Here is a 13,830-nt window from a genome sequence, read left to right on the forward strand (position 1 = left end):
GTTGCTGTTTGTTTAATAAAATTGTGGCCTTTCCTCCATTTTCTGATTCTGGCCTTCTTTTGCAACCTCTCTCTACAGCAAAAACTATGGATGCCAGGCATGAAAGCCTTCAACTTCACACTTGAAATAGGCTAGAAAAGTCAATCCATGAGCTTCATAGCTGAATGGGAATTTAAACTTAGATGCATTCCGGACGGGCCCTATGGGGCGGCGTCATTACGCACGAGGGGCGGCACTTCCTGACGTGCCTCGCCCCTCGCGCGTAACGACTACGTCAAAATGGCGGCGGCGCATACAGATGGGCGCCGCCATTTTGACGTCACAGACACACAGCGTCCGGACGTCGTGCACCGGAAGTGGCACCGTGAGTGTGCACTTCACGCCTTGTGGCGCCTCTTCCGGGGCGCAGGAAGAAGCACCATTTTGGCGCTTCTTTGTTGCTGCGCCCGGGAACCGCGCGGTTTGGCTGCTGTGGTTCCCGGATGCAGCAACCGGCAGCGGAGCGAGACCGCCCGTTTTGGGCGGTCTGTAGCACGCCCTAGTTTCCCCTAGTTGGATATTTTACCACTGCACCAATTCCTGTCTCTCCTACATCTATGATTGCCCTCTGGGCATTGAGCACCCCAATGAGATTTATAGATATCTAGATAGAAATTTTTCCTTAAAATTTCAGAACTCGATACACAAAAGTAAGCATCTGTAGCTGTAATGGGGGTTGATGGGGTTGGTTCACTGTTTTTGTGTTACAAAACAAATCCTGATCTATGAAGGGTTTTGAGAATGAATATAAGATATTGCAGGGTTTTTGCTGGGGGTTTTTTTTTAGTCATTAAAATACAGATCTTGTTCCTAGGTAAGAAGACAGGTATAGTAATTTTGGAATCTAAATTTAGTAAACCTTTGTGGAAGCTATGATAGTTAAATAGATTGAAGGCTGCATCTGCACTGCAGAAATAATGCCTCCTGACACAGCTTTAACTGTCATGGCTCAATGTTATGAAATCCTGAGATTTGTAGTTTGTTGTGGCGCCAGACCTCTCTAACACAGAAGGCTAAATATCTAAAAAATGACTAGTCCCAGAACTTCATAGCACTGAGGCGTGGCAGTTAAAATTGTGTCAAACTGTGTTATTTCTGCAGTGCAGATGCAGCCTAAAAACTAGCTTAGGTTTGTAGTAACATTTAAACCGTATCAAGAAACTGTGTGGAAGCAATGGTGCCTCCTTGGTCGCCATGTATGAAGGACGCATTCCAAAGATCACATTTTTTGAGGTAAACAAGAATCTCCTAGAAATAAATGGTCTAGACAGCCAAGGCTAAATCAGCAGATAATTCAGAGGAACTCAATACTGGAACAAACAACTAAGTCAGACTATAGTTGACCAGTCATATGACATTAAGGAGCGAGGAGAACGATAGATATAAGGCTCAGTCCTCTGTTTCATATTGCACTTACTCTTGCTGAAATCAGCTTAATCCTCATATTAATGTCTTTGAAGGAGATTGGTGACCTGTCCATTCTTTTTTTTAAAATGTATGCAAATATCAGTGTGCAGCAATATAACATTAAGATACTGACTGTCTTAGCTAGGGTTGCCAGATCTCAGAACATGGCCCCAGCAGTGGATTTTAGGGTGTGATGCCTTGAAATGATTTGGTCTTTTTTGTTTGAATGGCATATTCAGTGCAACTATGGGTGATGCGCAACATGTCATGCTTAATGATATAGAAGGCTGCCCCTTTTAGCATTACCCCTTTTGTTCTTTTGTCGTCATGTGCCTTCAGGTTGACTCCAAATTATGGCAACTATCATAGGGTTTTCTTACAAGATTTCCTTAGAGGAAGTTTGCCATTGCCTTCCTCTTAGGGTGAGATAGTGTGATTTGTCCAAGGTCACCCAGTGGATTTCCAGGGCTGAGTGAGGATACAAATCCTGATCTCCTGGAGTCCTTACATACAAACCACTAAATGATTTTGTTACATCATCTTGATCGCAGGAGTTTGAATGGACTAGTTCTGATCTTGTCATAGCCTAATAATAATAATAATAATAATAATAATAATAATAATAATAATAATAATAGTTTTTATTTATATTTCCCGCCTCTCCCTGCAGATCAAGGCAGGATTACATCAATAAATTTAAAATTACAGTTCAGTTAAAAATTACAATTTATATAAAATAAAGTCCATAAAATCACAACATTATATCAATCCTATAAAATATTCATATCAACAACTAAATTCTAGTAAACATTCTCAGAATGAAGTGTCTTCTTATTGTTGTTTATAGCAGATCAGGGAGTAGGCTTGCCGGAAGAGATCTGTCTTAAATGCCTTCTTGAAGGCTTCTAAGTTAGTAATAAGATGGATTTCTTCTGGTAAGCTATTCCACAGTTTGGGAGCCATGACAGTAAATGCTCTATGGAAGTTGATATTAGTCTGGTTTTTGGATAATCCAATAAATTCTTGAAAGTGGTTGGCTATGTGCATAAAGTATGATTTTCTGTTTGCATACGTACTTTCATTCTCATTGTTATTTTTCCAGTCAAAGCAGCTATACTGATCTACATCATGTCAACTTATAGTAATGTTGCTGAGGTCTTCTAGTAGGTTTTAATAACCTACAGCTGTCCCAAGTATCAGAAGTACTCAAAATAATTCTGAACACAGGATATCCTCTCATTTTTATTCATTTTTTACTAGTTGGTTAGGCAGATCTGCAGCTTACATGGTGAAGCATTTACCAGTCTGCAAAAACAGAGGCCTGTTCCAGACTGCCAAAATAAAGCGGCTTCGGGTCTCTTTGGAGGTATGTTGTTTAAATGATGTACGCATCCTAAGAATCCAGAAGCTGCACCAAAGCTGCACTCCGGTGCTTAGGAATGGAGTGTGGCTTTGGCGCGACCTCCGGACTCTTAGGAGCCATGCATCATTTAAATAGCATACCTCCAAAGAGATCTGAAGCAGCTTTATTTTGGCAGTCTGTAACAGGCCACTGAAAGCAAAACTCTCTGCTCAGGTCCTATAGGTTCAGGCCTGTGATTTCCCTGAATGATTTTATTGATTGATTCTTTCTACTGCTCTCTACTTTCTCAGCATCATTGTTTTTTCTAATGTGCCTTTTCATGATGTGGCCAAAGTATGACGGCCTCCGTTTAGTCATCTTGGCTTCCAGGGAGAGTTCAGGCACCCATTTGTTTGCCTTTTCTTGGCTTTCCATGGTATCCTCAGCACTCATCTCCAGCACCACATCTCAAATGAGTTGATTTTCTTCCTATATGCTTTTCTCACTGTCCAGCTCTCATATCCGTACATGGTAATGAAGAAAATAATGACTTTGGACAATTCTGACTTTAGCGTTCAGCTGTATATCTTTACTTTTTAGGATTTTGTCTAGTTCTTTCATACCCTTCCCATCCCTAATCTTCTGATTTCTTGACTGCAGTCTCCATTCTGATCAATGTTTGATCCAAGTTATGGAGAATCTTTAACTATTTCAATTTCCTTGTTATCTAGGTTGGATTTGTGTAAATCCTTGGTGGCTATTATTTTTGTTTTCTTTATGTTTAGCAGTAGGTCTGTCTTTGTACTTTCTTCTTTGACTTTCATTAGTAATTATTCCAAGTCTATGATGTTTTCCGTTAGTGGTATGGTATCATCTTCATATTTTAGTTGTTGATGTTCCTTTCTCCTATCTCCACTCCTCCTTCTAATGATAAACTCTGCTAAGCCAGACATAAATCCTATCCCACATGCAAATTACTGAGAACAGTACAAAGAACCTCCAGATCACATCTCTCACCCTCGCTTCACACATCTTGACCCAGCATCACACCATAGTGGGGAAGGGCTGTGCATCAAGGAAAGCCGACCATACCCAGCCCTGCCTGCCTGCAGACCATGATCTCAAGGGAAGGCCTTTAGAGCAAAGAGGGGGTTCTGCTGCCACCATTTGCCCCAGGCCCCAAAATAATAGGCTATCTCACTGTTGCCTGCTGACTTCCTGCCTGTCAAGCAGCTGTTAAAGATCCAGGAGCCCTGCTAATTTTTTTTAAAAAAATGCCAGCTCTCTTGTTTGAATATTATGAAAAAAGGTTTCAAATTGTTTGCACATGGGGAAGGCATAATCTTTTGAGTATCTTTTATTCTGGGCATAGAACTTTATCACACTACCCAAAAAAGACGGGAGCATAGCTATATGCTCCCGTCAATATTGTGCAATAATGCTAAGATTTTTCACACAATGTCGCAGTTATCACATGATTACACCGTGAATAAAGAGGCATTTTTATTGAATAAATAGGGCGCCAAAATGCCTCTTTATTCACGGGATAATTGCGGGATAACCATGACGCCGTGCGACATTGTGTGAAAATCTTAGCGTTATTGTGTGATATCGACGGAAACATATCACTATGCTCCCATCTTTTTAGTAGTGTGATAAAGTCCATAGCTTTGTAATATACTCTTGAGTTCTTCACCTCTTTACTACCAAATGTGCAGAATACACCCAAGCAAGGGAACTGTGGGTCTAACAACTCTTTTCTCAATCCATCCCGCATATGATAGCCAGACATGGACACTGCATGACCCATACCGGCCTCACTGCTCCCAGGCCTGCTTGCCATACAAGAGGCCAGCACCCAGCGCCTGCTTCACCCCTATGTATCTGGATTACTAAAACTGTGCACCATTTACCTCTCTAAGTAAAAAAAAAAATTGGACTAATGATTGTTGTGGTTTTTCATGTTTTTGGATTACAACAAGAGTCCCTCAGACAGCATAGCCACTAGCCATGGTAGCTGAAGATTCAGAAAACTACTGTCCAAAAGGTATCTCCCACCCAGCTAAGCCCTGCCCCCAGTCCTTCTTCAAGATGCAGTACAGATGCGCCTGACACCTACTGCCACTTTTTTCCTTTCTTTTTCAGAGGGCTAGTAATTCCATAATGCTCTGCACTCTCTGATTAGCTGAATTCCCCTAGGTGCTTATTAACACATGGGGGGAAGGAGAAATTGCTCTGTAATCATTTCAGACTGTCAGGCAAAAGGCAATGAGATTTGAGGTGTGGAAGAAGATCCCTGTTACTAAAGTCTGACAAACCAAGCCTTTGGAGCTTTATCATCCCCGTTTGGAACAGGAGAAAGCAAATATATACTCAGGTCATGGGAAAGGGCAGGAACAAAAATTGACTTTAAGAGGGTAGGTGCGTCAGAATAATCCTTAAAAATGCATTTCAAACTTAGGTGCCAAGATCCATGCAGGATGTGCAGAAGGGCTGGAAAGTCTACCTGAAAGCTTCTTGTCCCATTTCTTGCAGTGGTGAGCAAGTCATGCAGTAAACTATTCTCTGTTAATTTTTTAATGCAAGACAAACAGGTCAACGAATGATGACACAAAAGTAAGTTCTAACTAATCTGAACAGATTCACCATGGATAGAGGAGAGGCTAGCTGGGAGTTATCTGTTAACTACACCAATAGTCCCTCCAGTGAGAAGAGTTTGTTCCACCTATCTCTTTGGCTTTCAGTTCCCTGCCCACTTTGCATTGTTTTCTTTTTTGTTTTTATCTTAAGCAATGGCCCAAAATGACTACTGTAAGAGCAACAGAAATTTTCACTACTCTACTTTGAAATGGAGGCTTGCAATAACTGCAGATGACAGTTATCTTCTTACCTCATTTGCTCGTGTGACAGAAAGATCCTCTTCCCCATTTTCCAACTTTGAAGTCACACAAAACTGATTTTTTAAAATTCCATTCTTTCAAGGTGTGGAGCTCTCAAGCCAGAAAAGCTATTTGTGGTCTTCCTAGGAGCTCCAAGCACTGAATGCCAGAGTCTGAGAAAAAGGCAGAACTAGTAGTTGCTGGGAATGGAGTTTGGTCAGTGGTCGGAGATCTAATTCTCAGATAGGCAGGACTTTGTCCACAAACTGGAATTTGAAATTTCAAAGCGGGGGGAAAGCAGAAGGGACGGTTTGAGAGATGACTGTCCTGGCGTGATTCCCCTAGGACTTTAGTTCTTAATCTTGTAACTCCAGGGCTGTGCCCGAGCGGGCTTACCTACCTCATGGCCTGGGAAGTGGAAGGCTTTTGGCCCGATCCATTAAGACCAATGGTAGAGCAGAAATCTGTGTATTTATTCTGTCCCTTTCTTCCATATTCCCTCTTGAGCTCTCTGATTACACGCCTAGAGCCCTCTAGCAGAAATTCTAAGCACGTCACCAAACTACAAATCCCAGGATTCCATAGGACAGAGCCATAGCAGTTACATTGGAATCAAACTTTTAGACCTGTGTCACATTGTTATGCTGCTACAGTACATGTTATGTACAGCCATCCATGAATTTGCCTTATTCCCCATTAAATACGTTTAAAATAGCTACCATATTGTGCAACAAAAAAGATGCTGTGATCACTACATATGGGTTTTAAATAGGCAGTGAGAAAGCAAATGGAGCCATTATTTCCTCTGCAAAAGCTGTTTGGTGTCTTTTGGTTTATTTTGTCTTGCTATCGGTTTTTTTAAAAATGTTTCTAGCAGAATATGAATTTTGAAGAAACATGGAAGGATTAACTTTTTAAAGACTATCAGAGTCCCCAGCCACATGACCGTAGTGTATTCCAAAAATTATCATTCAAAAAGTAACTTTTCCAGACTCTGGTCCCCACTAGTGAACTGGTAGCTTCTTCTGAACAGTTTGTTTCCTGCCATCTTGGTCTGTCAAATTTCAGAGGATATAATCAGAAGGAAAACGTGTGGGGGTGCCCGAACAAACAAAAGCAAGGTTATCTGTCCCCACCCATACACCCACTTGAACTGTCCTCCTTTCATGGACACTTTGCTTTTTAAAAATTTGATTAGGGGTTTGAAGACTGTGTTCTCCTCCTGTCAGGTATTGACATCTCCGAAACCCCTTTATTTTGAAATGGAGAACAAAAGTACAGCTGTATTTCCCAGAGCAGGGTAGGCAACCTGCGGCCCGCGGGCCGGATGTGGCCCGGCGAGGCCTTGGACGCCCCAGCCCGGTCCTGCCGCGATGCCGCCGGGCCTTTGGGGGGCAATTGTCTATAGAAGCCTCAGAAACATGCATTATCTTAACTTTTTTTTTAATCAGCAAATTTTTGCACGTGTCCTCCTTTTTTATTTAAAAAGTGCTCCATTTGAAAAATGTTGTCCACATTTGTCCCGGTTTATTTATTTATTTAATTTTAAAATATTTATTATTTATTTATTTATTATTTATGGCTTCGCCCCCCAGTTGTCGAGGACAGCTACCCGGCCCCTGGCTCAAAAGGTTGCCTACCCCTGCCTAGAGCAAGAGAAAGAGACTTCCTTCCATAAAGCATATAAGGGAATCACGGTCCTGACCCTACAGGCATCAAATACAGTAGTAAGAAAAGTCACCTGGAAATACATCTAAATTGAACTACATAGCAAACACAGGGACTGCTGAAGGAAGAGGCCCTCCCTTCTTAACTGTCACCTTGGCCTCAGAAGGAGAGATCAGGCGGACCCAGCCAACATCAGGGACTGCCTGAAGGACAAGACTTCCCCTCCTTTACTGTCACCTTGTATTTTGTATTGTATTACAATTTACTATACAACCGCTATGATCATCGCGGAATAGTGTCTATAAATAAAACAGTAATTATTATTAATTATTATTATTATTATTATTATATTATTATTTAACTGCAGATTCAGCACTGGTACATCTAAGTAATTTCGTACAGTGGAGGTGAAAGGCTGGGTGACCATTGCAGTTTCCAGGCATGTAATCCTTCTATTCCCTTCAGGAACTCTTCACCCAGCTATCCCTGTGCATACACTCTTTCATTTGCTATTCTAGCATCCTTTAATCCTCCGGAGTTATCCCCTTAGACCTTGTCTGGGGGGAAAAGAAGCTAATTTTTTGCCTTACTACTCAGTTGTGAGAGTTTTATTGGATCAATGGCTTGTTTGCTGAACTGAACAGAACGAGTGGTGGTTTACGATAGTGTACTGACACGGTGCAAATCCTGCACAAATTTAACTTGATGTCTGATGCATTTATCTATCACAAGGATCACTCTAGCCAAGGAGGGATTGGGATGGAAGATCCTTCCTTCAGTGGGGCAAGTTTAGACTTTCTCCACCTCCTGACCCTCTCAATACCCCATTGTTTCTTTCCATTTGGCAAATGAATTACTGGGTCAGCAGGCTAAAGGGGAAATAGTTCTTTCAAGGAACAACCATTGCTATCTTGAGTGGTCATGTGCAGGCGCCTGTTCCTTCTGCTCAGCAGCACACAATACAGAGGCCAAGCCATGCTATGCACAGATCATGGGAGTCTTTTATCTGTACTTCCTGGCAGTACCAAAATAACATTGACTACTAGACCAACCCTTCCCAATTTGTCCACTAGCTCAGTCGACCCTAACCTGGCTGTCTGCCTGTGATATACTGGCCAAGAGGCCAGCAGAATTTGTAGACAGGGCAGACAGAGAGTGCCAGGTTGGATAAGGCTGTTGTAGGCAGTGGAGCAGACAAAATAAAATACAGTATGAGACCAGTGTGGCATAGTGGTTTTGAGCATTGGACTAGGACTCTGGAGGCCAGGGTTGAATCCTGCTCAACCATAGAACCCCACTAGGTGACCCTGGGCAGTCACACTCTCGCAGCCTCAGAGGATTGGCAATAGAAAACCCCTCTGAAGAAACTTGCCAAGAAAACCCTGTGACAGGGTTGCTTTAGGGTCGCCATAAGTTGGAAATGATTGGAAGGCACAACAACAACAACAATTAAATATTACGAGGATTACTTTCATCCTTGCCTCTTCCAAGGAGCTGATGTGGTATAAAAGGACATCTCCTCCTTTAATTGACACAACAGCCCGGTGAGAAAGGTTAAGCTGAAACATCAATTCTGTCAAAAAAACAAGCCGTCAACTCATGCGATTAAAGATTCAGCTAGACCCCTCTGATCGAGAACACTCTACATTTTAGAATAGCCAAGCATGATGAGAGTGGGGAAAATTACACCTTTGAACTATAAACCCAGTCTAGTGATCTAGTGGGATCCAGTGCTCACAGGTCTGAGCACTGGGATCTTATTATCAGGCAGATGGCATCAATGTAGCATCCTTAGACTTCCCATCCCTCTGAGCTTAGCTGCAACCCTCATAATAGTGTGTGTGTGGGGGGGGGGGTAGATCTTTCCAGTAAACATATATGTACTGTACTGTTGTGAGCTATCCCTATTCTTATGCAAAGTATTGAATGAACACATAAAACCCATTAGCAAAGCACAAACTCACTCCATACCACAGGTTCTCAGCTCCGAGGGAGTGCATCCACTGTCGAACAGCCCTTAGTCAGGAGATTCCTCCTAAGGTTCAGGTGGAATCGCTTTCCGAGCTTGCATCCATTGTTCGGGTCCTGTTCTGGAGCAGCAGAAAACAACTTGCTCCCTCTCTTCAACATGACATCTTTTCAAAATTTTAAACAGGGCTATCATATCCCCTTTAACCTTCTTTTCTCCAAGCTAAACATCCCCAGCCCCTAAGTCATTCCTCATAGGGCATGGTTTCCAGACACCGTCACCATTTTTGTCGCCCTCCTTTGGACATGCTCCAGTTTCTCAATGTCCTTCTGAATTGTGGTGCCCAGAACTGGACAAATATTCTAGGTGGGGGGCTGACCAGAGCAGAATACAGTGGCACTATTACTTCTCTTGATCTAGACACTATACTTCTATTGATGCAGCCTAAAATAGCATTGGCCTTTTTAGCTGCCGCATCACACTGTTTCATGCCACAGCTTCCTAGAATTCAGAATTTAGTTCTATGTAACCACTTCTTGGGCAAAGTTTAGTATCTTGCTGGCTGTCCTACCGCATTTCATGTTAAAGGTACACTGCCACTGTAACACAGAGGACATTATCAGAGAAGGGACATTGGAAGTGTAATCCAATGACAATTTGAACGCAATCATGGGATTTAACGTTATTGCATGATAGACTACCACACGCAATTTCGGGCAATGGGAAGTCAGTCTGAAGGCAATCATGGGGTTTCACGTTATTGTGTGACAGACTACAACACGCAATTTCGGGCAATGGCAAGCTATTTTGGGGCAATGGGAAGTCAGTTTGAATGCAATTCGAATTCACGTTAATTCGCTGAACTAGCGAATTCATGTGAAAGTGTTCTGGCCCCACTTTCTTTTCATTCGAAATTAAGAGAAATTCCTCCCGTGTGATAAAATCTAGAGAGCAGGCCACTCGCATGCCCCATGGCTGGAGCTACTGCTCTGTTCACATACTACTTTTGCTTCTGGATGGCAGTGCAGACTTGAGGGAGTACCTCTTGGGAGGCTGGATTTGGGATATTGATTTCTAGTGAAAAAAATCATAAAAACTAGAACTAAGGCTTGAATTTACCATCTAAATACTATGGGCTTGTCTGCACTGCAGAACTAATGCAGTTTGAACTCTGGTGCCACAACAAACTAAAAATCTCAGGATTCCATAGCGTTAAGCTATGGGAGATAAACTGGTGTCAAATTGCATTATTTCTGAGATGCAGCTTTAGACCATACATGCTGAAACAATGAAACAGTGATATTTTTTATGGAAGGAATAGGTCATAATTATTAATTATTACTAAATTCTCAGTGCAATTCAGCTGATGCTCCTAAATGATAAATTGATTTACAGTTATTAAACTTTGGTTGTTACACAACAGAATTTACAGAGGGTCATAAAACCCCACCTTAGTCCAAGCCACTATGTCCATCTCGGTGCAGACAATGTTGCATTAAAGAGCCTCAGTGAAACAGCAGCATTACAAGTCTTATATGTACTGTAGTTGCAATTCATGGATTTATACCAAAGAACAGTCTGTGAAGGGAAAAGTTCCTATTTACTTTAGTAGGATTTGGAACAGCCCTGTAAACAAGATTGCTTCTAGATCAGCAGCATAAAAGAGATCATTTACAAAATCATACCTGTCATTGTAGTATCCCTTCAAGTCATTTCTGACTTATAGCAACCCCAAGATTTGTTTACAGGGGGGTTGCCTTTGCCTCCTTTTGAGACTGAGAGAGTGTGACTTGCCCAAGGTCACCCAAAAGGTTTCCATGTCTGAGCAGGGATTCAAACTGCAGGCTTCAAGAGACCTATTCCTATACTCAAACCACAACACCACACTGGATTTCTAATGTCACAATAAATTTGATTTTTTTCACCCATCACAAGATTTTTTATTATATTTTGTGCAACAGACTAACTTGGAACTGATGGCATTTTTATCCCAGTCTTCATATGAGGGAAGACACACTAATCCCTATCCATGAAATAGGGTACACTGGCCTTATGAAACATGGCATAGGGGACAGGTATTTGGGGTTGCAGTCCTCATCTTCCCAAAGTATTGAATGTACTAGTTAAACTGATGGGAGTTGTAGTCCAAAACATCTAGAGGATGTTGGAGAAGTCTGAAATAGACTGAGAAACCAAACATTGCTGAAGGTCATGGGATTCATGGTTGAACAGAGATTTACAGCCAGCTCTCCCTCACCCAATATTCTACATGGGGTCTTTCATTTATTTTGGTCCATTCTGTCATTTCCCCCAACACACACTGTTATCTTCAAAGGATGCTTTTTCTTGAATCACATTCACATGTCAACCACATTCACAATCCCAGTAAACCACATAAATCCACATTCATATGTGGAAGTCTCAGGTCTGCACTAGACCTCACCTTCCAGATACTAATCTATTTAGAATTTACTGCATTCCAGCGAAGCTGTAAGAAACAATTCCAAAGCAAGCTGTGTTTTGCCGGCCAAGTGGTTACAGTATTAAATACAAGTTAAGTGCAACTGATCATATATAACAGCATCAGCTGAAAAGCCAGTAATAATAAATAGCCATTAATGCTCCACAAAGTAATAAAATAGATATTGCAGCTATAAAATTTTGGTTGCTATGTGATATAAGCCACAAGAGCCATCTAGCCACAAAGATTTGTTGGAGAAAATAATAAAAATAAAATTATTGAAGCTGTCTAGCTGAAAAGATTTTTTCTTTGGAGTAAACAAATCTGGTTCAGACATCCACAACGAAGAAGGTGGGCAAAGGCATGGTTAATGTGAACAGATGGCATTCAGTAGGCAAGGTCAGCCGGATCATGTAGGTCTGATTAGGTAAAAGGAGTCCAAAGGAAGGCTATCAGGACAGAGCAGTAGACAAGTCCCAGCTGGAACATTCAAAGAAGCTGTTTATGTTTGTTTCTTTGGATAATCAACACACTGGACTGTAGGCTAGTGAAAGGCACTTCCAACAATACAGACAGCATTGGATTAGAGAAAAGTTTTCTGAGTGAATGATGGAAACCCCACCCTAAGTCTCTCATCCCATGCTTTAAGCCAGGGAGAAGAAGGGGACGTTGTTGCACTGCAGCTCCCATAAGTCCTAGACAGGTAAGGGATCATAAATGCTGTAGTTCGACAACATCTGAAAGTCTACATCTTCCTCGTCCCTAATTTTAAGATCTACTAAGGCAAAGATGGACAACAGTGGAAGGTCTGGAGGCCAATTTTCTGTCACTAGGACCCTTTGGAAGTGACGCAGGCTGCAGGAAAATGGTTTAAAAAATTGAAAGTGGCTGAAAGCTACTTCTAGCTTTGGAACACATATGTTTTTAATGTTAAATAGTGTGGTGTGGCAAGGGGCTGCATCTGATTTAAAAGATGAATTGTAACTTCTGAATACTGCCAGGAGAGGCAATCACCCATCTTTTTGGCCAGAGAAAGTGGCCAGAAGTGACTAGAAAACATATGCATATTGTGCAAATCATCCTAGTACTGTACAATGATTTGAACTGTTAATAAAGTCTAATGGGCTGTGATTTCTCCACAAACCTATCCATTTAAAATTTCTTCAAATATATTGTTTTTAAAAGCCATTACTAAATTTGTTTTTGTTGTTTTTTTACTGATTATTTTTATTGAATAAAAGCTACAAAGAGTAAAAAGTGAATAACATAAATGACACAAAAACAACTGCAAACTACAAAGTATATAAAATATGCAAAACAAACCACAAACAAATCTACAATTAATAAAACAGAATAGAAAAAGATGACTTCCATCTCTCTCTTCTGCAAGTACATTTCATTATAAATTACACCCCCTTTATCATCCCTGGCAATTACACGTCATCTCTCTCATGTTAATAATACCAAATATCATCAAATCAATGTCATTATTTTTCAAAAATTCAATTAAAAATCTCAAATCTTTCCCAAATCCTGTTAGTAAATTATCTTTAATCAAAATAGGCAGTTTATCCATTTCAGCTAATTCCCTCAGTTTAGCCACTCTTCTTTTGTAGCAATTTGATTAGTATATTGGCAATATATTGAAATATTCTTCCATACCTCTTTACCAAAATGTGCAAATTTTTCTCATTCAAAATTTCCTAGCAGAAAAAGTTCACATTTCAGTTGAAGTCTATAATTTTTTTTGGCATGACATTGTATATTTGAGTCCAGTATCTTTTAGCTTTCTCATGTGTCCACCATATAGGGTTAAAAAGACCTTACTTGTTTATTACATTTCCAGCATGTGTTTGGTGATATTTTATACATCTTAGTTAATTCCTCTGGTGTCATGTGCCAACAATACATCACTTTGTACAAGTTCTCCTTAAGATCATTAGATTATACAGAGAGTACATTCCAAATCTTTTGACCACATTCTTTCCCACTGATCCATATGTATGTTATACTCAAAATATCTAGCCCATTTAACTATACAGTCCTTTACCTATTCAGTTTCCAT

The 13,830-nt window shown here is 40.9% G+C and overlaps 1 protein-coding gene and 1 long non-coding RNA gene across 3 annotated transcripts in view; one reads left to right on the forward strand and one right to left on the reverse strand.

Annotated features, from left to right (window-relative positions):
• LOC121927694 overlaps positions 1-5,734 on the reverse strand; it is a 75,613-nt gene extending 69,879 nt beyond the window's left edge. Inside the window, exon 1 of the long non-coding RNA XR_006103304.1 lies at positions 5,679-5,734. This is a non-coding gene — a long non-coding RNA (uncharacterized LOC121927694). The remainder of the gene's footprint in view (positions 1-5,678) is intronic.
• HNF4A (hepatocyte nuclear factor 4 alpha) overlaps positions 1-13,830 on the forward strand; it is an 83,689-nt gene that overhangs the window by 31,278 nt on the left and 38,581 nt on the right. The window contains exon 1 of one of the 2 annotated variants that reach the window (XM_042461508.1): positions 5,261-5,325. The exons of the other annotated variant lie outside the window; for it this stretch is intronic. Within the exon in view, the coding sequence (XP_042317442.1) occupies positions 5,262-5,325 (64 nt within the window). The 5' untranslated portion in view covers position 5,261. Of the gene's footprint in view, positions 1-5,260; positions 5,326-13,830 lie in introns of those variants that run through there. 2 annotated transcript variants of the gene reach the window in all.

Source organism: Sceloporus undulatus, chromosome 4 (genome assembly GCF_019175285.1).
Source record: "Sceloporus undulatus isolate JIND9_A2432 ecotype Alabama chromosome 4, SceUnd_v1.1, whole genome shotgun sequence".
In the NCBI taxonomy this organism is placed as follows: domain Eukaryota; kingdom Metazoa; phylum Chordata; class Lepidosauria; order Squamata; family Phrynosomatidae; genus Sceloporus; species Sceloporus undulatus.